Here is a 25,523-nt window from a genome sequence, read left to right on the forward strand (position 1 = left end):
TCTGTGTGCAGCTACACTGTGTTTCTCTTACAGGTTTTATACTGTACTTACGTTGATACTATTTGGTAGGCAAACTGCCATAAATGTAGCGCAAGAACAGCATCTGATGAGAAGCCATCAGACGTCAAACCATCATCATGCTAATATAGTACCATTATATCCAGATTTGTGGCTTTGACCATTTCTTCCCGAATTTTGGCCACCCAACAAGCGGAACAAGCAATCAGAATGGCCAGCATTTTGTCAAGTGTAACAGTTTTACATGACAGTAAGTCTTAATTACGGTATGCCTCTTGCTGCAAATATAGTTATCATTAGAAAACAAGTTATTGCTAACTAATACCTGTTAAGCCGGGTACACACTGGAGCGATGTTGGGGCGATTTGCCACTAACAAAATCGATAACATCACTGACTGATGGCTGCCACGCATGCATGTGAGCGCTGTCAGATTCGATGTGCTGCACATCAATCCTAGCGATATGACTAGTGGTTTGGTGCCTATTGTGCAGTGTGGAAACGATGCTTGTTCTGGGTTTTAGGGGAAATAGTAAAGTCAGAACGACGAAAGCTTTAGCTGTGACTGTGCAGCACAGTGAAACACCATAAGCAGGGACTGCAAATAAAGTGTCATCCAATGTCTGCTGTGACACGAAGATAGGTGAAAATCAGGTTATTTTTTATTATGATAGATCCTGAAGAAAATAATCCTGACCTAACATGCAGGGCAGACTGCCATATACTCGAGTTATACTGGGGCATCAGCCTGCAAAGGTTGCAGATGAGATCAATAAAAAGGCTTCCTGTATGGAGCTGCCAGGTGACCGCAGAGTGTACAGAGACCTGGGTTCTCTCCTTCCTCTCAGCCTCTGACCCAGTATAGTAAGCAGGAGCAAGGATCCCCAGGACTGGGACTCTCCCATCACACAGCCTCCAATGCTCTTTGGTAACAGCACACCAAAGTCAGTAAAGGAGCCCACACACGCTCCGTTTTTTGGCTCCGTTATGTACTTTTAAAGTACACATTGTATCGGATCGCATGCCTTGTGCATGCATTGTGATCCGATAATATGTGTAGCTAGTACAAAAAGTATGTGCAGCACATACTTTTTGTACCGTACTATGTGATGCGCGGGAGCGCGCATCGCATAGTACAGAATGGAGCCGGACACAACAGAGCATGTATGGGCTGCTTAAGACACAGAGAGCTAGGGGATACAGAGGGGAAGATGTATGAAACAGTGATAAGAGTGTAGGAGTGTGCCATGGCAGCCAATTGGCTTTGAAGTAACATTTATCTATTGCATTCTATAACACTATATATAGCAGCTGATTGGTTGCCATACCACACTTCTTCACTGCGTCATACATCCACCCCGCAGCTGTGATGGGGGTCAGTCCATCCCTGCTACTATGGTTTCAACCCACTAGCCGGTAAGTCATAAGCTTTAGATGAATTGTCATGTCCTCTTAATAAAAAAATAAAATACAAAAAATTATGTGAAAAACAAGTGCACACTAGTGCCAATGCCCCTCACCATTGTATTCGAACAATAGAGTAAATGGATTTAACAGCAGTTGCTCACAAAAATATTATATAGGCACCATTTTTACGGTTCCCACCGCATTTATTACTTTACCAATACCAGTGTGAAGTTTTGTTTGTAAAACTTACCACAATACAATGCACGGGATGCAGTTACAATCCCGGCGGTCGGGATCCCGGCGTTCAGAATCCCGACCGCCGAAATGCCGACACTTTCTCCCTCCGTGGGTGTCCACGACACCCCTGGAGGGAGAATAAATTAGTGTGCCGAGCGTAGCGAGGCACCGGGCCCGCTGCGTGGCGAGCGCAGCGAGCCCGCAAGGGGGGGGGCGATCCACGTCCCCCCCTTGTCGGCATTTCGGCTGTCGGGATTCCAGCGTCGGGATTCTGAACGCCGGGATCCCGACCGCCGGGATTCAATACTGAATCCCAATGCACAAGTAAATATTTTTTATATGGTTTATTTGGTTCCTAGGGGTATATTCAATTGATGTCGAAACTGCCGTCTTGCCGAAAAGATGGCAGTTTTCAACATGGGGTTCCGACCTATTCAGCGCTGGATTTTTTTTCCCCGACATGTTGGAATGTTAGACCTGCCGAAAACCAGGTAGATTGATGGAATAGTTGCAAATCCACCTGCTTTTGAAGGAAACAATCCGGGTTTCCGTCAATCTCAATCCGTCATGAAACGATGTCGGATTGAGGCAGGGAGGACGGCACCGGGTTAGCAGCAGCAGCAGCAGCAGCTTATACAATGCCGCCCTCCTGTCCGCTGCATCCCGTATCCAACATCCGGATTTGCCCTCTGCATTGAATAATGGATGCCGGATCCATTCCCTCAAAAAGAATTTCGGAATGGATCTGGGATCAATTGAATATACCCCGGTGCCCCATCTGTACCAAGACTAACATACAAGCAAGGTTGGAGATTTCATCTCTCTCTGCTGAATGCTACTTAAGGTACCTCACTTTACCACTTTAGTGGTTTAGGTAAAAAAAAAAAAAAAAAAGGATGGATTTAAGTTCTTAAAGAATTAAAACTATAGCCATATATAAATAAAACATATTTTTTTTTATTTTCCAACCATTAATATGTCTACTACAAGGAATTCACTTACTTAGTCAGGCTACAACACACGCCTCGCAAAGGTTCATGGTCACTTGCTCTGATCCTTTGGTTCACCATATAGTCCATCTCATCTCGGGCAAACACGAGCTGGGCTTCTGTAACACTATAACTAGCTGACTCGCGAGCACAGTCCTCGATGTTATGGGCTTCATCTAGGATTACAACCTGGTCTTTTAAGCAAATTTCCATCTAATAGTATAAAGCATATTGGTTAAATTAATTACAGAAAAAAATATCAGAAAAAAAAATACACACACACACACTACCGTGATCTAAATATTTGTAATTGGGACACAAATTACGTATGAAGAACAGGTATTTGTATTTCTAATTTGAACTTTCCAACATTATTAACACCTGCAGAGAAGTTCACTGTAACAAATGGTACAGCAATATCAATAGTAACTTTTAGGTCCACTCCAGTGAATGATGTAATATTTGAAGCATTATCATTTAGTACAGGTCTCACTACATATGTTATACTTATAGGTGTACTAAAATGTATTATTTATTTGTGCTGGCCAATCACTGTCAGATAAATGGGGGTGGGGGGTGTAATAGCCAGTGAGAAGCTGTAAAGCCCCATACACACTAACCGATCCCCACCGACGGGATTGGGATGATTGTATTGGGCAAACAAGATATGCTCATGATGTTATTAGACACATCTGTGGCCATGGATTTGTTCTTCTTGTATACATTTGGAACATTGTCATTGATGTATGTGATTTGACACTTTCATAAAAATGGTCTGAAAGGAATAATAAAAAAAAAATATTCTCATTTAGGGCCTAACTCAGACCTGATTGCAAGACAAATTTGTTCTCAAAATGGGCAAAACCATGTCCGCTCAGGTGGGGCAGATGTTACATGTGCATAGAGAGATATAATTGGGTTGGGTGAGTTATTACTGAAATCTAAATTGCAGTGTAAAAAAAATAAAGCAGCCAGTATTTCCCCTGCACAGAAACAACATAACTCACCCAAATCTAACTCTCTCTGCACATGTAATATCTGCCCCACCTGCAGTGCACATGGTTTTCCCATTTTGAGAACAAATTTATCCTGCGATCAGGTCTGAATTAGGCCCTTAATCTGCACCACCATAAGACCTCAGCTTTCTCACTTTCCTTTTAAGAATATACATCTTATGATTATAGCTCTGGGCAGTCACATGCCACAATAAAGCAAGGCAAAAACAAACACAACAGAGCTACTAAAAACTCAGCAGCCGAAACTAACTGCAAAAATTCCGTACTTTCAGTATAACATACCTCCTAAATTTCTAAACGCCACCGACACAACCTCATTGCGTGCCCGAAATTTGGGGGTGTGGCTGGTGACAAGGGGCATGGCCTACAAATCACATCACTATCGGGAGGCCACGCCCATGTTTTGCTTCTGTGGGGGCATGACCAGCGGCTTTGTGAGCTTCTGGCCATGTCCCCGCAACTCTGCAGGAATAAATGCTGTGCGCATGCACACAGCATCTATTCACCGCTGCTCAATGGGTGATAGGGGGGACTTACAACTGCCCCGCCTGCCACGGGACACTGCCGGCCACAGGCGGGACGAGAGAGCGTCCCCGAAGAAAGCGGGACAGTTGGGAACTATGGTATAATGTTACAAGCGAGGCAGCATAATTAAATAAATTACTGAAGACTCAAAATATGTTCCTTTGGGGTATATGGCATGACCTGGTCTGCTGTAAATGTTTGAAAATGCACATAATGTCACCATACAAAATGTTTGTATTGTTAGCTGTGCCTACTCTTGTTACAGGCACATGGAGCAAGTTATAAGCCATATGAAAGTGGTTTATTCAGTTTTAGACAGTTTAGGTAAAACAAATGTACTCTAACTATATAAAAGGAGGAGCACCCGAAAAATTCAGGCGCTATCTCATTACAAAACAGCACAATGTCCTTGCTATCAATAACAGGTTTCTGTACTTTATTCTTGAAATGCTTTATTTGACAATAAGGTAAATTGGAATCTGGCATTATAAATCGCCTTCAACTGGTATAGAAAACTGGTATTAAATAAAAAAAATTTGCAGAAAAATAAAACTTTTGATCTAAATATAAAAAAATATATATCACATAGTTTTCACACATTTTAGAAGTGTACATATGAGTTGCAAATGGTGAAACAGGTCTGACAGTATAATACAACTAATGTGTACAGTACTTACACTTTCCCTAATTTGGGAGTCCAAAAGGTAGTTGTAAGGACAAAATACAATGTCAGCTTCCTTCATCAGTTCCCGAGCAGCATAGTAAGCACAAGCACGTAGTCTTTTCCCAAGTCCTACCAGCTCTTCTATGTCCCATGCCTGATGCACTCCTAGTTTGTATTGTAATATGTTCTGCTCGCTCATCTTTTGAACACCATAATAGTAACGACAAGAGGGACCCTAGAACAATAAAACAACATGGATTAAGAATCAATGGTTCTGTTGACAACATGCTAGCAGGGTTATTGGCACAGTTTTGTAATCACAAAGTACCATCAACTGATCATGCTTTCAAGATTTCACTCTGCAAAAATTGGGGAAATAATAATGGATCAAGAAAAATAGATTAACTTCTATATATATATATATATATATATATATATATATATATATACAAAGAAATCAAAGAAGAGACGCACCAATGAGCATATATTCAACGTACATTTACTGCACACATAAAGCTCACGTACATTTAAGGTTTAAAATTATATGCTTGCCAGCCTGGTAGTACATATAGCCACTGTCGACCTCTCCGATAGTACAAAGCGCCGCCGCCCAGCTGCAGACCAGAGGATCAAACACCAAGACGCCGGAGCCTCGCCACGGACGAACAGGATCAGCAGGACCACCGGTGGAAGAAAGGACTCCGTCACAAGAACAAGCCACTTCCAACGCGTTTCGACTACGGTCTTCGTCAGGGGGGTGCCCCCTGACCGTAGTCGAAACGCGTCTTGGTGTTTGATCCTCTGGTCTGCAGCTGGGCGGCGGCGCTTTGTACTATCGGAGAGGTCGACAGTGGCTATATGTACTACCAGGCTGGCAAGCATATAATTTTAAACCTTAAATGTATGTGAGCTTTATGTGTGCAGTAAATGTACGTTGAATATATGCTCATTGGTGCGTCTCTTCTTTGATTTCTTTGCATGTGTACCCATTGGATCTTGGTACTATCCCCCTTTTGAAGAGGACAGCACACATTTATGGAGATTGTGGACATTACACTGCATTATTGAGGACTATTTGCGCTGGGTATCCTGTTATATATATATATATATAATTTTTTTTTTAAAAAGACGTTATCTGGTAGGCACACTTCAGAACTGGCATTGATGGTGAGGATACCCCCAAAACATAGAATACGGTGAGTGGCTTTTCCTCGCCGTACAAACCCCCTTGCCGCCACTCGCCCCCCAGCATTGAATATACCCTAATGTATGAAGATTTGACTGCATGTTCAGGCAATGCGGGACTGTTAACGACTGGTGGGAGCATGCATCCTTAACAAGTGGGTATATACTAGATGATATGCATGATAATATCAAGAACTATATCGTTGTAGTGCATTTAGTAAAACTTCATAATGTATACCCAGATAAAGATGGCAATTGTGGCCAAAAGGTTTCATTTTGAGGACTAATTAAGGTATTCAGTTGACTTCCGAATGTAAGAAATTAAATTTTTAGAAACGGTTTAAAACTTTAGTAGTGACCAATTTTAATAAACATTCTATCAAGCAAACTCGATCACCTCCTGCAGTATTAGATCAGTGATGTTATGAGTAAATGTCTAAATGCCCTATATTATACAATTGCATATTCAAACATATCTTATTACTTCAGTTATGGAATGTTGTCCAGCATCACTTAAAATCATTTTATTACGATAAAGAGTATGCTAAAGAAAAAAAAAATAATATGAATAAATTGCTGAAGCTAAACGTTCCCAGAATAAGATGCAAGTCATCCTACAACTATTAATCACATCAATGAGCTAGTGCATGGAACTGAAAGGGAAAAAAAAGGAGTGGTTGCTTTAAATCAATCACCTATAGAAGAATTCAGCCTTGGTTTTATTTTGGCTCCAAGGCACTGGTTGTTATAAGCAGCTTACATTCTACAACAGAGAATCTGTTAGCAGATGCCCCATCAAGTGACTGCATTTGAAAAGGACATTCAGCTAAGGTTTAAAAATCTTTCACAAGCCGTGCCAGAAATACGATTACAGACCAAAACGTCTTTGTGCTGAAATGTCCAGGGGGCTCTAAAAAGTTCCTATAAACATTTTAGGATTCCCAAACCAGTGAAGGAAATGCAAGGATGCTTTAGCAGTCTAGTGGGATTGGACCCATGTTTTCATACAAGATATACTACATTTACTTGGCTCATAAAAAAAATAAATAAAAGTGGCTCTTGATATGTTGTTTTAAACCAAGTGATATATTTAACTCTTCACAAGTGTGCAAAACTATATTGGGGATGGCTTACATCATGTTAAGACTAACCAAAGAACAGAATAATAAATTATTAAGCGAAAGATTCGGGAACGCATTGTATGAAGAATTTTCAGAAGCCTTTCATGGTAGTAGCGATCAACATAACATTTATGGAACAAGCCGTTTTATTTGCAGTTAGGGCTGTGTTACCCTACAGAGCCCTAACAGAACACTCACACTCGGATAGCTGGTTAACATCTGAGAAAAGTTCAATTGAGTTAACAGTTATTTAACTGTTTAATGGTAATTATCATAAAATATATTCAAAAAATTTTTGGATTATGGTTGGATGACGGTGGTAATCCTATATAGTTATCAGTCAACATGTGTATTGACTTGCCATGTTGCACATAACAGGATAAATGAATGGAAATATCAGCCAAAAACATAAGATTGGTACGAAAGGTATACAATAAGTTAAAAAGTGTTAAAACTTACGCAATAGATGAATATAATAATAACCTCAATAATAATAATAATAATAATAAAAAACAGAAGCAAGGTGATAACAGACTGCAAGAAAAGACACAGTGAAGAGGCTGTTATGTTGCTCTGCATCATGGAGGAAAGGGGACGGTTTTGGTTCCAAGAACAACATGATAGGAATGTACTTTACAATCCAATTGAGGTTTGTTGCTTCTTTGAATAATGGAAAATCCAGAAGGTCTATTCTTTTACTACTATGGCTGAACATGCCGAAAAAGCTGCCAGAAGTTCTGTATTTTATACTTAGGTGCCAATGTCCAAGTGTGGGTTTTGTAACCCAGTAAAATGGGTTCCTGAAACATACGATCAGTCTGATACTTGGAAAACAGCTATTGTTATCTTAGAAAAGAACCAGCCTCTGCACCACTGGACTACTGTATGTTCAGTTTTCTTTATTTTTTGTCTCCAAATTGGAAGATTTTGAATAAATATATAACTAGGTCAAGTCTAAAAGTAACAATATATCTTTATATGGCTCTATATTAAAATATAATGAATTTTTGATAACTGACTCAATAAGCAATACATAAAGATAAAAAAAAAAATAAAAGCATTGAAAGGTGGAGTAGATTTTGTAAAAGCTAGCTCCATCATCCACTGGTCATATACACTCATCTGTTTCAGAGATTATTATTTATAAAGTGTTTTGTTTTGGAAACTACAGTACTACAAATTTTTATAGCATCATTTATATTAAATGTGAAAGTATTACATATTTTTAATATCAGTGCCACCTTAAATTTTAACTTAAACCCACTGCTTTGTAAGTCCACCCCATGCCTCTATTACAGAAGAGCAGAAGAGAGGAGTTATTAAGGAGATTTCGCATGGTCAGTTTGTATGAGTACTTCTACAGCATGAGCGCTCCTATATTGCCATTCCTAGCCTTATATCGGTGTTCAACCGGCTTAGTGTCACCTGCCATAATACTGAATTACAACCATCTCGTATGTATGGAGCCCTTGTCCAAAATTCAAACCGCTATACTCGCCACATTTTATAGAATCAACTTCACGCCGACGTGGATAGTGGGGGTACACCACGTCCCCACGCGGGGCTCACCATGCTTCGGGCAGATGTGAATAGGGGGGCTTTTCAGGAACACATTCACACCAGTCATGTCAGGCAGGTTAAAATGGTCAATGGTTCCCACACAATGTAATAAGTGCTGACTGCCTAAGCTAACTGTGTAACACTGACTGACTACGCTAACTACGTGCGCTCTGGCTAGCAGCAAAAGTACCAAGTACGTTAGCTGTGGGAACAAGATGCTGATACTGACAGGGATGCTGACTACGCTGGCCGCGGGAACACTATGCTGATTCTGACAGGGACACTACGCTAACTACGTAACGGGCGCCGTGATAATACACAAGTACCTCATTTTACTTTACAATCCAAATTGCATCTTTATAGTCCTAGAATGCACCAGCAGTGGCGGAACACTCAGAGACAACGGAGTCTCCTGCTGCCGGTCACCAAGCCCTGAAGGGGATCCTCCGCCGCCTCTCACCTCTAGTCAGCAGCTCCATGATGTTCTAGCTCCTCCTCTCACCCTTCAGTGGCTGCTGACAGTATCCTAGTGCCCTGCTGCTACTCCCCGGATCCCTGTTCAGCTGGGGATATTCAAATGAGCCCCCTGCTGCTCTGCCCCATATGGACCCCCATCCTTGCGATCACTGACAGCAGCACCCATCTGACCCCCTTTAACCCGAGATAACTTATAGCACCACCCCTGTCCAAATCCCCACAATGACAGCAGAATATACATATATATGCAGCATTCAGACAAGGGAGGCATATGACACAGGCTACAGGCTCAGGTCACTGCACATTTTCTGTTGGGTAATGTTTCCTGTCCTATATCTGAACTTTGTTTTTCCTGCTGGAAAAAAATGTTTTTCATATATACACTAAAATCATTACAAAGTGGAGATACCATTTAAAGTTCAGCCTTAAAACCTGTATCTTATGGTATAGAAAACCTTTTCCCCTGAAGAAGTCATTCATGACGAAACGCGTCGGAATCATTCCATCTTGAAATAACTGAATCAATAAAACCTGTCTGATGAATACAGTTTTAATACATTTTTTATTAGATTGGTCTACCGTTGAATATATATATCGGGAAAAAAGGGGGTTGTGACCTTAACCTGCGCTTTTTGGGAAGCAGCACTACTCTAGGGCCTCGCTGTTAATAGAGGTCCAATGGAAAGAGATAAAGAGAAAGATGTAGAGGTGCGCTTAGATGTGTTTCACCAACAACAGACTTCTCTTAAAAATAGAATGTGTTCATTCCAAACAATAAAAAGATTTTCATATAAAATATATAAAATAAAATACAAAATACAACAATTTTCCAGTAAGGTGTATTGATTCCTGATTTGACCTCAGATGTATATTGGTCTGAGAAACCCTACGCGTTTCATCCCTTAGGGACTTCTTCAGGGGTAATACACTGAGATCTATAAAGGTGAAACAATGCCGTAAATGGGTAATGTTTTAATAATGAAACAAAATAGGACTGGAGGAAGGAACGTACGAAAGAAAGAGGAGGAAGGAGAGTAGGACAAGTGATCTTTACCGTGGAGGATGGAATTAGAAGAAAAAAAAGAAAACAGAGCCTTTGGGACCGGTGGTCTGATACACCCAAGTGTGGATATATTATGTAGGTGGGTAACATACCATTCGGTTTAAGTGGTTATCACTCATAGATATACTGTGCGAGAAACCTTTGAGATGTACAAGTTAATGTGTGTCCGAAGTAGGTATTCGTGAGTCACGAAACGGCTGGTATTCGGTATCACGAATATTGGCGTGGTCTGAAATAAGTTAACTAGGTGCCAATAAGCATACGTAATGTGCTCCTCAGATGAGCCCTTGTTCTTGTTATGAAATGTAATTAAAATAAGAGAGAGATAGTGTTAGTGAGGGAAAAGTGTTAATAGAATGTAAGGGCATGCCGCACTAAAGCCACCCAGCCCAACCAGTCCAGGGGCACCGCACCCCACACCACTGTTACCCTAAATTGGGTCTACAATTAGCCAGTAAGAAGCCACATGATAATGGCTCCTTGCTTGGTATATATGAACTAAGAGCTACCTACCTTAGAGCAACCCCAGACTACTCCATGTGGCATATCAGGACCCACATCTCCTCCTAATACAGGCTCCTCTCTGCCTCTCACAACATACATACAGATAGTGGTAGATGCTCAAATTAGTGCAGTAATACTTTTCAGGTGCATGCAAGGGAGGGGTTAATACTTAGTAAGTAACAAGACATTGGTTCCTCCAGCACACTGAATAGTATTGGTAACCAATCTTGACCACTACATGATAATAGAATTTAGAGATATTGGTTACATATACCTGCGCAGGTTTTTGGGGTGCCACATCCTGCACCTAGATATAGCGCTAGGGACCCCCAATATACAGAGAAGCCTTGACGCGGCATGGGGGCATGTCATACACCTGCGCAGGTATATGTAACCAATATCTCTGAATTCTATTATCATGTAGTGTTCAAGATTGGTTACTAATACTATTCAGTGTGCTGGAGGAACCAATGTCTTGTTACTTTCTAGTACAGTAAGTCTACAGATCTCTTTATGTGCACTTGGGCATGGTTTATCACTACCTATAGTGTGTACCGTACCCTTCATACACATTATTTATATATTTTTATAACACATACTGTACACACCTTTTCTGGAAAGGGGACTAAACTTTATCTTGCCTCCGGGAAGCTTGGGAGAATTTATAGGTAAATGGGTTGGATTTCTAATGCGCAATTCAAAGTGCAACTAGCCTCCTTTACCAGGAGTTATCGGCCTGGTCAAAACAAAGATATACACAAACAGGGGTTTAAGAGGGCAGCGCTCTACTGTGGGTCTTGATTACTCAAATTGGATATATTTTACCCGGTGTTGATCTCGGATACTTTCTTTTCCACAGGTGTTTCGTACAATCACATGCAAAATAAAATAGAAAAACAAATATAGTGTAGCAAACACACACAGTCTCTGTGAATATGGAAATCCCACGGGACCGTAAAGACTGGACACTTCTTCTATATTGCAAGTGTAGAGTTATGCTGGGTACACACCAGGACGACTAGGGCACGATTCTGTCAATTTAGATCCAATTCCGACCGGTTGTATGCAGATTGTATGTACTTTTGTGTGTTTTTGTCATTTATTTGATCCGATTCCGATCCGATGCGCGTACACGCCACTCGTTTGGTCGCATCTTTGGTCCTACGTGCTGCAGGTAGGATCCGTCAATCCCAGGCCGACCGACCGCCAATCGCATGCAGATCGTGAGTGTTTTTTGCCGCCTCCGTCGGCCGTCCGTCGGTGTGTCCGTCGTTTGATCCAGCCTATTTGAGTGGCATTTCCTAAACACTCCCCCGGCGCCATGTTTTTCCACATAGCAAACAGTGCTGGCGCAGCAGTTGGACTCTCCTTCTTGTCTCATCTCCCAGAACAACAACCTGGTATGTTTGCACTACCAATGCTCTCCTATGCATGCCCACTGTTGCCACCAATGTATATAGTTAGTATAGAGCACTGGTTTGGCAACCGTGCACCCGACCATGTCACTGTTTGCTCGGGTGGGCCCCATGTGTGTGTGTATATATATATAACCATTGTCCACCATTGCAGTATTCCATGCACTCCTCTCTGCTAGGCCCCATTTACCTGTGTGTGTGTTTGTGTATATATAGATATATACATATAACCATTGTCCACCATTGCAGTATTCCATGCACTCCTCTCTGCTAGGCCCCATTCACCTGTGTGTGTGTTTGTGTATATATAGATATATACATATAACCATTGTCCACCATTGCAGTATTCCATGCACTCCTCTCTGCTAGGCCCCATTCACCTGTGTGTGTGTTTGTGTATATATAGATATATACATATAACCATTGTCCACCATTGCAGTATTCCATGCACTCCTCTCTGCTAGGCCCCATTCACCTGTGTGTGTGTGTTTGTGTATATATAGATATATACATATAACCATTGTCCACCATTGCAGTATTCCATGCACTCCTCTCTGCTAGGCCCCATTCACCTGTGTGTGTGTGTTTGTGTATATATAGATATATACATATAACCATTGTCCACCATTGCAGTATTCCATGCACTCCTCTCTGCTAGGCCCCATTCACCTGTGTGTGTGAATAGAAATCTGCACAATAAAATGTACACTGTATAGTGGTTTTCATAAAAGTTTATTAACATTTTAAATACTTAAAACATAAGAACTAGGTAAACTGGTAACTATAACTATAAAAATTTAAATATGAAACAAAACATGGATATAACTATATAACAACTAAAATGGTTTAATCTTTTTACAGTCCCAATGTCCAACGCAAAAGAACAGGAATTTTTAGAAGGGTTTATCGAGAAATATCGTTCCCATGAATGCCTGTGGCGAACAAAATCCAAAGAGTATTCGAACAAAATGAAAAGAACCCAAGCCTTGGAGGACTTGTCTCACTACAGTCTCCCATTTCACCCAGAGGCCAATGTAGAATGGGTGCGGAAACGCATCCAGAATCTGCGCACGCTGTTCTTAAAGGAATACAAGAAGGTGGAGGCTGCAAAGAAGTCTGGTGCTGGAGTCGACGAGATGTATCAAACATCGCTCTGGTACTACGACAGGTTGACGTTCACCCTCAGCCAGGAGTCGATGAGGACAGGAGTAGTCCTGATGGTCGAACAGGAAAACCAAGAAGTCACGGCGCAGGAGGAGGAGAATTCGCAGTCTGCATCGGTGAGTCTATTTTTTGGGCTATCTAATTGATTCCTCCTGCCAATCCACAGCCCCCTCCCCATTAAAGTAGGCCATGTACTCTTCCCTCACCTGTTTGGCTCGTGCACTCCCTGTGAAGTGTTGTGTTGGGGTTTGCAAGGAGGATATCTGCACTACCTCCTCTGGCAGATCTTGGTCTTCTTGGAGTGCTGTGCCTGTAGCCCTTTGCTGTGTGGCTTTTCGTAGAACTTTGTGTCCTTGAAAGTGCCACCATCCGATGCACGGCCATTCCTTCCTACATCCAGGAAGATAAACTCATAGTTCGCATTTACCACAGCCATTAGTACAATGCTAAAATAGCCCTTGTAATTAAAGTAGTAGGAACCACTATTGATAGGCTGGGCTATGCGGACATGTTTGCCATCAATGGCTCCACCGCAATTTGGAAAGTTCCATCGATGTTCAAACTCCTCTGCGATGACTTTCCATTCATTCACGCTGGTAGGGAACTGAAATTAGAAGTAAATAGAATTGATTAGTAAACATGTTCAATTTTTTTACAGCTTGGTGACTACCCACCTGCAACCGCAGACCTGTCTGTCCTATCTGATAATGCATGCACATCGAGCAAAGCTCCTACTCCGGCACGCACTCCGCCACCCACCCTGGAACCCACTCCATCACTACCCCGTGCCAAAAAAATGCGTGGCAAAGGAAAAAAAGGAGAAGCAGCAGCACATGAAGAATTTATGATGCGGGCACAGCGAGTCCTGCAAAGAAACCCGGACAAACATGACAACTACTTCACTTATGTGGCAGAGTGTGTTCGCAACATGGCTCCGGACCAGCAACTTACTTTTGAAAAGTTATGCATGGAGTTGGTGTATAATGGCAGTTTAGGGTATCTCAACAGTGGCACTAAAATAGTTGGCATGGGTAGTGCACCAGACACACCACTGTCATTAGAATCACCAGTGCCTACTCCGCCTGCCACCGTACCAGGCCAGTCGAGCACAATTCCAACACATACCCAGTCAACACCTACACAGCCTTCTCAACCCCCCCAGTACCGTCAATTCTACAGTTCTTTACTGATAGAAGATCCAGAGTCTCCTGTTTTTGAGGATCTGTCTTAAAAAATAGGCTATTTTATAATTTACCATCGACATGGTTTCAGTTGCAGGTATGTGATGGCCACTGCTCACATGGCGTATGGCGCACATCAATGGGGCCGGGACCATTGCATCTGCACCATGTGGGCCGCAGCCTTTACATATCTGCAGCAGACATCCTCTGCCACACAAGGGCCAGAGTGTCTTTTTTTTCTTTTTATATGCTGCTACCTGTACCTGCATTACCAGAGGGAGAACAGGATTCTCCTCAATCTGGAGAGCAAACTCCATTTATTGCCCTTTTGTCTTTGCCAATAGTATGGGGTACTGTGCGGCAGACATGGTCTCAGCTGCAGGTATGTGATGGCCACTGCTCACATGGCGTATGGCGCACATCAATGGGGACGGGGCCATTGCATCTGCGCCATGCGCCATGTGGGCCGCAGCCTTTACATATCTGCAGCAGACATCCTCTGCCACACAGTACCTTATCCCTACTGTTGTAAGGGCCTGTTTCAGAAGTTACCAGAGTGTCTTTTTTTTCTTTTTATATGCTGCTACCTGTACCTGCATTACCAGAGGGAGAACAGGATTCTCCTCAATCTGGAGAGCAAACTCCATTTATTGCCCTTTTGTCTTTGCCAATAGTATGGGGTACTGTGCGGCAGACATGGTCTCAGCTGCAGGTATGTGATGGCCACTGCTCACATGGCGTATGGCGCACATCAATGGGGACGGGGCCATTGCATCTGCGCCATGCGGGCCGCAGCCTTTACATATCTGCGGCAGACATCCTCTGCCACACAGTAGCCCGTACTTATTGGGAAAGTTTAAACTGGGTCATACATACTTAAATGTTTATATATAGTGTGTGTTTTTGTACAATATATTTTATATATGGTATTATAATATATTTGTGTTGACACAATAAATCTATTTACTATTTTACATATGAAAGGCCTAAAAAACCTGTTTCTGTCCTAGGCCTAAATTATAAATAAAAATATTTTGTTTGCACAATAAAGTGTACGGTGTATTTTTCATCCTTACCTTGCAATACTGGTACTGCAGCACCTTCACAATGGCTTTGCAGGTCTCCGGGATGATGAGGCCCAAAGCTTGCGGGGAGATGAGGGATCTAAACTTCAGGTCAGCAAGAGACCGTCCTGTCGCCAGAAACCTCAGGGTCACCACCAGCCGTTCCTCAGCAGGAATAGCCACGCGATACTTGGTATCCTGCTTCTCGATGTGGGGAGTCACCAGACGCAGCAATTCCTGGAATGTGGCATCATCCATCCTCAAGAAGTTCCGGAAATCGTCTGGGTTATTTTCCCTAATGTCCCTGAGCAGTGGCATGTGCGAACGAGTCTGACGCTGCAGTAGCCACTGCTTTGTCCAGCATGATCTTTCTCTCCTGCGCTGGGCTCTCTGACGCCTGAGCTTCAGCACTGCATAATAGAGCAGGTACTGTTGCTGGTGACTACCCATCACTGCATTCTCCATAGTGCAGGGTTAAAAGACACTTTGTAATGGCAGGCAAAACAAAGTAATGTGTAAATAGCTATGTCCAGCGTTCAGCAGGTATAAACCAAGCCTCACTAGTAACAAAGCAGAAATACACTGGTTTAAAATGGCTGCTGCTATTCCGATCCCCCTCTGCTAGTCCAGCCCCTTCATTTAAATTTCAAAGGCCAATCTGACGACGGTCGCATGTGTTCTTGCAAAAAAACAAAAACCAGCGATCCGACCGTCTTAACGACCATCACGGGCGCATCGGGATCGGATCTAGATCGTTCCACAAAAAAAACACAATTTTTGCTAATCGTTTGCTGGGGACTGCCTGGGAGCTCCCGGGAAGTCCAAGGGAAATCGTTCCATGGTCGTCTATCGGTCGTATACGACGGTGGTCGTCCTGGTGTGTACCCTACATTAGTGGATCTTCGTTATGGGGTCACCTCGTGCATCTATGGGGTATTCAGAATGCTTACACTCTGCTTACATGAGAACGGTATATACCCCATATATAAAGGTTTTTTTTTAAGGAATCCTGCTGTAATGCTTACTTGGCCCTTACGTGTAAAAAGAAGATGGTACTCGCATCAAGGTTTCTTTCTATAAACGTCTTGCAGTCCAATTTCATTCAGAAAAAAAGTTTTTTCTTTTATTGTAGTAAAAATCACATTAAAAACCGGTGCCAGATGTAATACAAAGCCAGAAAACCTAAAAGTGGCCAGATGGAAACCCGGGAAAGCTCACTCACGGTTTGCTGGCGTACAGGGCAGCTCGGTAAACAAACAAATCTTCAGACAAAAGTGGCACCCCACCAACGCGTTTCGACCTAGGGACCGTCTTTTTCAAGGTGGTGCCACTCTTATTCCTCCAGGGGTTTATATACCCTCAGGTACAGATTACCTGATTGATGGGCGTGTTAAACATCAGAAGCAATCAATCAATCATCTTAACAAACATAAACATCTCAATACATATGTGATATATATATATCTATAAAACTGCATCTCATGTTACAATAATAAGCAAAATATGTACATATAAAAAGTAAAACCTCAATCCAGCATTAAAAATTTAACCTGGAAGTCCAAATATGGTAGTGTCATACTCGTATAGCTGCTGCACATCCTGTGTATAAGGAGGAAATGTGCAGCCCAAAATCGGTCCCCCTACGGTGGTGGTATAGCAGGGGATATTTTAGTGACACGGAAACAGAGTTCTGTTTACATGCAAAGCGGAGCATGGAACGCACAGCCATAATTCAAATGGAACGCACGGCCATGTTTTACAACTCAGGAATTCTTTTGCCGTGTATAACAGGTGGAACACATTGTAATTAATACGCTGGAACGCACGGCCATGTTGCTCTAAAGGATGCAGAGCGGAGTGTGGAACGCACGGCCATTATTCCGATGGAACGCACGGCTATGTTTTACAGCTCACAAGTCTTTTTTACGTATGTGACAGGTGGAACGCATATCCATTAATAAGAAGGAACGCACGGCCATGTTTAATTCTTTTAAAGGATGGATCAGATGACCTGCAGCGGTGGAACGCAAATCTATTTCTATAATGGAACGCACGGCCATCTTGGAAACAGGAGAGTGATTCTACGTGCCTCCTTCCCAATATACATATAGCGCCCCAATATTATGTGGTAGGAAATGTAGGGAGAAGCACAGCCCTATATATAAAGGGACTATGCTAGAACCCAGAGAAAATTAATAACAGGTGGACAGCTAATATTATTTAGGGGTGGGGATGTATACCTTAACAAATCCAATAAATATAATAGGTGGACAGCTGATAATGTAGAGGGGTATAGGATATGGACCTTACTGAATGGGATGAAGGGCATAAAGGGCACTTATATATGACCTCCTTTCAGTTTATAAGTAATCCCATGTGATCTTACAGATTGAGGTCATACTACAGAAACCATTTGATTTCGAAGTCCCCGTTAAGTCCCTTCGGGGTAAGGGTACTCATATTATAGATGTACTTCATCTCAGTTTGTGCAAGCATGGTCTCACATCCTTTCTGTCGCCAGTTTCCCATTACTTTTTTGATGCCAACCACTTGTTTTATGTCCTTGCTTGAACAATTGTGAAAATTTTTAAAATGTTCTGATAATAAATGATTCTCCATCCCTTTTTTAATATTTCTGGCATGTTCTCCCCATCTTTCCCGTAAAGTGCGAGAAGTCTTCCCTACATATTGTAGTCCGCATTTGCATTCAATAACGTAAATGCAGTTTTTGGAGTTGCATGTTATGAACTCATCTATGTTGAACGAATTTCCATTTGATGTTGAGATGATTTTTTCCACTTTATTGGGAGTACCTTTGTGTACCTTGCACATGGGACAAATCCCACACCGATGGAAACCTTTAGTTAAAATACGGCCTACCCTTTTTTCCGGATTTGCGCTTTTGACCAGTTTAGATCTTAAATTGTTGGCCTTACGGTAGATAAATTTTGTTTTTTCTTCCAAATGTTCTTTTAATAAGGGGTCTCTCGTCAGGATGTGCCAATGTTTTCTGATGATTTTTTCAAATTCTTTATGTTGGTTGTTATATTTGGTCACAAACGATAGTTTGGGCTTTATACAGGGTCCTTTCTCTTTATATCGTAACATCGGTGCCCTATCCTTCTCACTTAAGTTGGCAATAGTTTGGTTGATTTTCTCTTCCTCATAGCCCTTGTCAGTGAAGCGTACTTTCATCTCTTTTGCTTGGGTTTCAAATACTTCTAATTCTGAACAGTTCCTCCGTATTCGTTGTAACTGTCCAGTCGGAATATTTTGTAACCATAGTTTGTGATGGTTGCTGGTTGTGGGGATATATGTGTTGTTGTCCGTGGGTTTAGCGTAATTTTTGGTATGCAATTTTCCTTCTTTTACATAGATGAGTAAATCCAAAAAATGTAGGTCCGTTACACTTATATCAAAGGTCAATTTGATGTTTAAATCATTTTGATTCAGAAACTCACAGAACATCTGCAAGTCCTCCTAGCCTCCGTGCCAAATTAAAAAAATATCATCGATATAACGTCTCCACACCTTAATCTTACTCCGATGTATGTTGTCCTGCCAAATTGTGTTTTCCTCCCACCAGCAGATAAATAAGTTTGCATAGGCTGGTGCGAATTTGGTGCCCATTGCGGTACCCTGGACTTGGTTATAAAACCTCTCGTTGAACCAGAAAAAATTGTTGGTGAGTATAAAATAAATGGCCTCTCTCAAAAAATTTATTTTTCCATCTTCCATTCCTCCTTTTTCCAAAAAGTATTCTATTGCTTCCAGACCTTTTTGGTGGTCGATAATCGAATACAGGGAGCTCACATCTGCTGTGACTAAGAGATCTCCTTCTTCCCATTCTGTATTTTCTACCACACCGATTTTGGGCTGCACATTTCCTCCTTATACACAGGATGTGCAGCAGCTATACGAGTATGACACTACCATATTTGGACTTCCAGGTTAAATTTTAAATGCTGGATTGAGGTTTTACTTTTTATATGTACATATTTTGCTTATTATTGTAACATTAGATGCAGTTTTATAGATATATATATATATATCACATATGTATTGAGATGTTTATGTTTGTTAAGATGATTGATTGCTTCTGATGTTTAACACGCCCATCAATCAGGTAATCTGTACCTGAGGGTATATAAACCCCTGGAGGAATAAGAGTGGCACCACCTTGAAAAAGACTGTCCCTAGGTCGAAACGCGTTGGTGGGGTGCCACTATTGTCTGAAGATTTGTTTGTTTACCGAGCTGCCCTGTACGCCAGCAAACCGTGAGTGAGCTTTCCCAGTTTCCATCTGGCCACTTTTAGGTTTTCTGGCTTTGTATTACATCTGGCACCGGTTTTTAATGTGATTTTTACTACAATAAAAGAAAAAACTTTTTTCTGAATGAAATTGGACTGCGAGACGTTTATAGAAAGAAACCTTGATGCGAGTACATCTTCTTTTTACACGTAAGGGCCAAGTAAGCATTACAGCAGGATTCCTTAAAAAGAAACCTTTATATATGGGGTATTTACCCTTCTCATGTAAGCATTCTGAATACATCATAGATGCACGAGGTGACCCCATAACGAAGATCCACTAACTCTACACTTGCAATATAGAAGAAGTGTCCAGTCTTTACGGTCCCGTGGGATTTCCATATTCACAGAGACTGTGTGTGTTTGGGACTACTACACTATATTTGTTTTTCTATTTTATTTTGCATGTGATTGTACGAAACACCTGTGGAAAAGAAAGTATCCGAGATCAACACCGGGTAAAATATATCCAATTTGAGTAATCAATACCCACAGTAGAGCGCTGCCCTCCTAAACCCCTATTTGTGTATATCTTGGGAGAATTTATGCCCCTCAGAACAAGTGTGCTAAAAAAGGCACATTGTGCCAGTACATTACCAAGAAGGATCAACCTATTGGTTCAGAGTGGCACTTTCTTCCACCAGTGTATTTACTACAGAACAATGCGAACGACGTCTGCAGTGCAATTTATGTGGGTTTCCAAATATTTTCCTTTTTACACCACGTTATGATTTTGCAAGAATCTCTCTTGACAATCTGTTGAAGTGCTACATTGAAACACTCAAATTAAATATTATGTTCCGTCCTCTTAAAAAAAAAAAAAACCACAACAAATCAAGAGTAAAATCTGATTTACTAAATAGGTGCTTAAACTCTGTCCTCAGGCATCCCATGGCAACTAAATAAACACATTTTTAAATAAAAAAGGGCATTAGTATTAGGTATTTGGGGACCTTACAGATTCTTTACTGCACAACAAGGAGAACTCCATTGCTATCACTCACAAAACAGTGGCTCGCATAGCTGTAGAGGTCTTTTGTATAGGTATCATCAGGTTGCTGGAGGAGAGCATATGCCTCTAGTGTACTTCATGTTAAGCTATTTAAACTTTGAAGATACCGATATTGTCAGGCCCCAAAATAGACAAGGAAAATCATCACACTGCATTAAAGGGTGGCATGAACCCAAAAGAGACTCAATAATACATCTTAATTCTTGCACTGCCACTTTTCAAATTTAGTGAGATCTTCCCTCAAATCTGTTCAGCACTTCAAAAAGCAGTGGAGAAAGGATCAAAGAGAGAGAATCAATAACAAGTAATTGTTAGTGATCAACCTGCTCCGCACTGAAGCTGGGAGAACACAAAAAGCCAAAAGACAAAACAGCTACATAAAGCAGCCCTTATTGTCCTCATGCTTAGTATATTAAATGTGTTTCTGAGGTGAACATCTTTTATGACAGGTTGGGCCAGTTGTTGCAAGTCCTAGCATGCCTTGACATAGTTTTGTTAGTAGGCAATGCTAAAACTGTGGGAGGACATGATGGGGTGTGTAGTTTCTCAAGAGCTGGAGAGTCACAGGTCGACCAGGCCTGATGCAGAAGATTACCAATAGCTGTACTGTCCACTGCTGGACCACTATACCATTTATTGCCTACAGTACTGAACCTAGAGAGACTGAGTGGTTGCTCGGATTACGTATAATTCATGTTTTTCCAGAGGCTACCACCCTGCTGGAAACTGCAGCAGTCTGGGGGAAGCTGAGGGTAGAGATTTCATCACGGTCAGCCTTATTTTCTGAAGTAAAACCAATAACTTAAGTACAGAACCCTATGAAGAGCCCTATCTAGTAGATAGCTAAGAAAGTTGCAGTCAGCCAAGACCTTCTGCATGGTGCAGTTACAGCTAAACCTTCAGAGGTATTGAAGGGATTGGTTTCCATTAGAAAGGAGTAATAGCCATGGTGCTACATTTCCTGTTTGCATATCATCTGCAAACATGAAAAACAAGGAGGGTGATACATTCACCTTCATAGAAGCAGTGACCCATTCCACACAAACTGAAAATCCATATATTCCACAGAAAAAGAATCCTTCATCTACTATGTGCTGTATTCAATGTACTTTCCTCCCATTCACTTTTGATGCTATTTGATGAGCTACTAGGTTCCTGCTAACCACCTGGACTCCTATTCATGTGAGGACTGATAAGAAAAATAAAAAGCTCTTCACTCATCTCTGTAATACAACCTCACTGAACAGTTGTCGATTCTGTTATCATACACCATCAAGCTTTACTTCCTTTTCGGTCTCTCACCTTACTTGTGTAACATATAAGCCCTGAAGTCAGACACCTCAACTGACAATTGCATTACCATCAATAAATTTACTGTACATTATCTTTAAGGATATAAAATATTGTGTAACACATATCCGTCAATGATCCTAAGAACATAACTTGCCAAATGCTATAAAAAAAAAATCATTAACATATTCCATGAAGAATAATAGGTTTTTAAAATAATTGTGTAAAATTTCGTATACAGGACCATCAAGGTGAATATAGCTTGGTTGTTTCCTGGGCACTGGCACTGACCATTCCAATGGCTGCAGCCATTGATTTCAACATCTGCAGCTGTTATTGCTGCATACACAGCACTGTTCCTGGCTATCGGGTCTGATAGCAAGGTATTGCGCATACACAATAGAATAACTTTTGTTTCTTCAATAGCCATTCGGGTGCAACTGGGAAGAAAACCAGCGGCATATTCACACAGCGCCTGAGCCACATCACAGGAAAGCCAATCAAGGGAGAGTTTGCATTGTTAAAAGGTCATTTCAAACCCCCTGATCGGCAAACAGGACCTTAATACATGCTGCCGTTTACTGGACCAGTTTTTCGCGATCCAGAAGAGAAGCCAGTTCGCACAAATAACAGCCAAAGCATGAAGACTAAAGCGTCAATCAATACACGTACTGTTGACACAAGGATAGATGTAAGAAATGCAGTCATTGGGAAAGTGGTATTCATGCACGGTACACACTGATTCTGCTTCTTCCCCATGTATCATGGTTTTGATCGGAGCTGCTATCTTTAAGATATGTGGGACAATAGATGAATGGTCAGTAGCACTGACCATTTTGACACCTGCAGCTATTAATTTCGACAGCTACAGTTGTCTTTGCCCAATCATCACAGTTCTGCCCAGTTGGTTGCCACAATAGAGAGAGTGCATCAAAAGCTGATGTGCTGTGCACTCCAGAAGGGATCACCGGAATGGGGAGTTTTCACTCCACCTCTCCAGCAGAAGATATGATAACCCGCCTCGCAGGAAGTGTTCTAGTGCCATGATCTGTGCCGCTTTAATACATCTCCCCCAGAGCACAGTCATTTTATTTTATTATCAGTGAATAACAAATATTCACAAAGTGGGAGCCTTATTCCAGGAATAATTCTCTGTGATGGTGCAGAACAGTTCATCAACCTGAGAACCGCTCAGTCAAGACTGAACAACAGTGATTATGGTACCCAGGTACTGTTTTAATCTGTCACTCTTTACAGATTTAATAGGAGCTCAATAATACTTTTCTGCTTCAGTTTACAGAATTTAACCACTTATGCTGCTGTTTTCTTGATGCAATTTTTGATATCTTTTAAGAAAAATGTACATGTTATTTACAGCAGTCTCTGTCCCATTGAAGCTTACAATCTAAATTATCTATTACACATCACTGGTGTTTATAAACACCCAAATACTGTACCTTATCAAGAGTACATAAATGAAAAACCCACACAAAACACTATAATTTCTCATGGTGAACCCTAGTGAAAACCACAACCTGTGACCAACGCAAAAAGATGTGTAGCACACTAACCCATTACCCCCTGCTATGAACATTCTAATGTTAAAAGCACAACCATATACATATAATTGGGGAGTTCTAATGTCATGTCAGTGTTCTTTAAGAATTTTTTTTTACTGCATTCTACAGCAGAAAGAATATACCTCTTCTGTAAATTATTCCTGATATTTATTACACAGTAAGTGCATTAAACTTTATAATGGTCAAACAACTTTCAATATGTTTATAATTTACATAATTATAGCTGATACATCATATTTTATATCTGATGGGCTTAGGGCAACCTGTAGCAAAAGTAATTACAACTGAACATAATAACTCTGGCCAGACCCTACTGTCTGCTTAAAACACTACCCATTTAATGACAATCAAGGAAAACATATTAATTACCACAACTTATGTGAAATGTTAAAAAGTTATTGTGCACTTTGCTATTAAAGTTCTCTATCAAAAGATAGAACATGCATGAAGATTGCAACATAAAATAAACACGAGTGAACACCATATTAATAAAGGAACGGAATCATTAATTTTATCCAGTCTGGGCTGAGCTGAACTAATAACATAATTAGGTAACTAGATAAGGTTTTTACATGTTGCCAGCCAAGCAACCAATGAATAGTCGTAACACGGCCAAATGCTCAGGAGGTAATTGGAATCAAGGAGATACTGGGTACTGTTGCAGCACTCCACTTGCTGAACAGAGTGAGAAACTTCAGAACAAGGGGTTATTCTATCTTGTTAAAATTCCCACTGAACTCTAATTGGACCAGACAAAAGTATCAGTAATCTAAAAAAGTATGCGTGACAAAATAATAATAAAAATAAATGAACAACTAAACTAATCTTTATACTTTGATCAACTACATAAACTACAAATGTACTCATTATAAAACTAGATTTTTATAAGTAGTGAAAACACCCTTGTATTTCTCGAATTATGCTTATAAAACATATGGTTTGAACAGTATCTAGGCTACGAATCCAAAAATCAGAAGAGAATTACTACTGGTCACAAAACATTTCTGAATGCACATAATTCTATTTTAATGTAATACTGTATGCTTGGCTTTTCTAAAGCTGTAGTAGACCGAAAAATATTTTCAGGTACATACTGTGCCTGTGATATATAATTTACTTTTGTTTCCTGTTATGTAACTCCGTATGCATTATAGCAACAGTAAGTTCAAGTGTACGGCACATGATGTCCAGTAGTAGAATATGTCTGCCACCTCATCAGCACAGAGTGGCTGGTATGAAAAGCAGATTACAGGCAGGGTGGAAAGTACAGGACAGGTGCAAATTATTATTTGATGGTGGCATAGGTTTCTAAACAGGTGAGCTTACAAATGTAAAATGTATTAGGATTGACACAAGAGCCTCCATCAAAGAGGTTACCAGACACCCATGTAACAAAGGTAATTAGATCTATCCGGCAGCCATCAGGAAGAATACAACTCTTAAGTGTAAAGCCACTTCTGTTACAAGAGACTGTCCACTATGTTCCTCCACTTGTTAGCTGTGAGATGATCAACACATACATCTAAATCGTTTCATTACAAGCAAAAAAACCATTAAAAGAATGCATTTTCTCAAAAAAATCTAATATAAAAATATGTTAGTGTTGTACATAGATTTTGTGTTTGTTCTTAATTATGGCATGTTCAATTCCAAAATGAACAGGGGTCAATCCAATTAGGAACGCAAAGTGGAGAAACTATCCTGGCCCCCTGAGATAGCAGGACATAAAGGAGCCTATTAA

The 25,523-nt window shown here is 41.0% G+C and overlaps 1 protein-coding gene across 3 annotated transcripts in view; it reads right to left on the bottom strand.

Annotated features, from left to right (window-relative positions):
* BRIP1 (BRCA1 interacting DNA helicase 1) overlaps positions 1–25,523 on the bottom strand; it is a 274,827-nt gene that overhangs the window by 190,774 nt on the left and 58,530 nt on the right. For all 3 annotated transcript variants that reach the window (XM_083173748.1, XM_083173749.1, XM_083173750.1), the window contains exons 8-9: positions 4,869–5,090; positions 2,664–2,863 (exon numbers count right to left, since the gene is read on the bottom strand). In XM_083173748.1, coding sequence (XP_083029874.1) covers positions 2,664–2,863; positions 4,869–5,090 — 422 coding nt within the window. The remainder of the gene's footprint in view (positions 1–2,663; positions 2,864–4,868; positions 5,091–25,523) is intronic.

This window comes from Crinia signifera, chromosome 2 (assembly GCF_055691185.1).
Source record: "Crinia signifera chromosome 2, ASM5569118v1, whole genome shotgun sequence".
Lineage (NCBI taxonomy): Eukaryota > Metazoa > Chordata > Amphibia > Anura > Myobatrachidae > Crinia > Crinia signifera.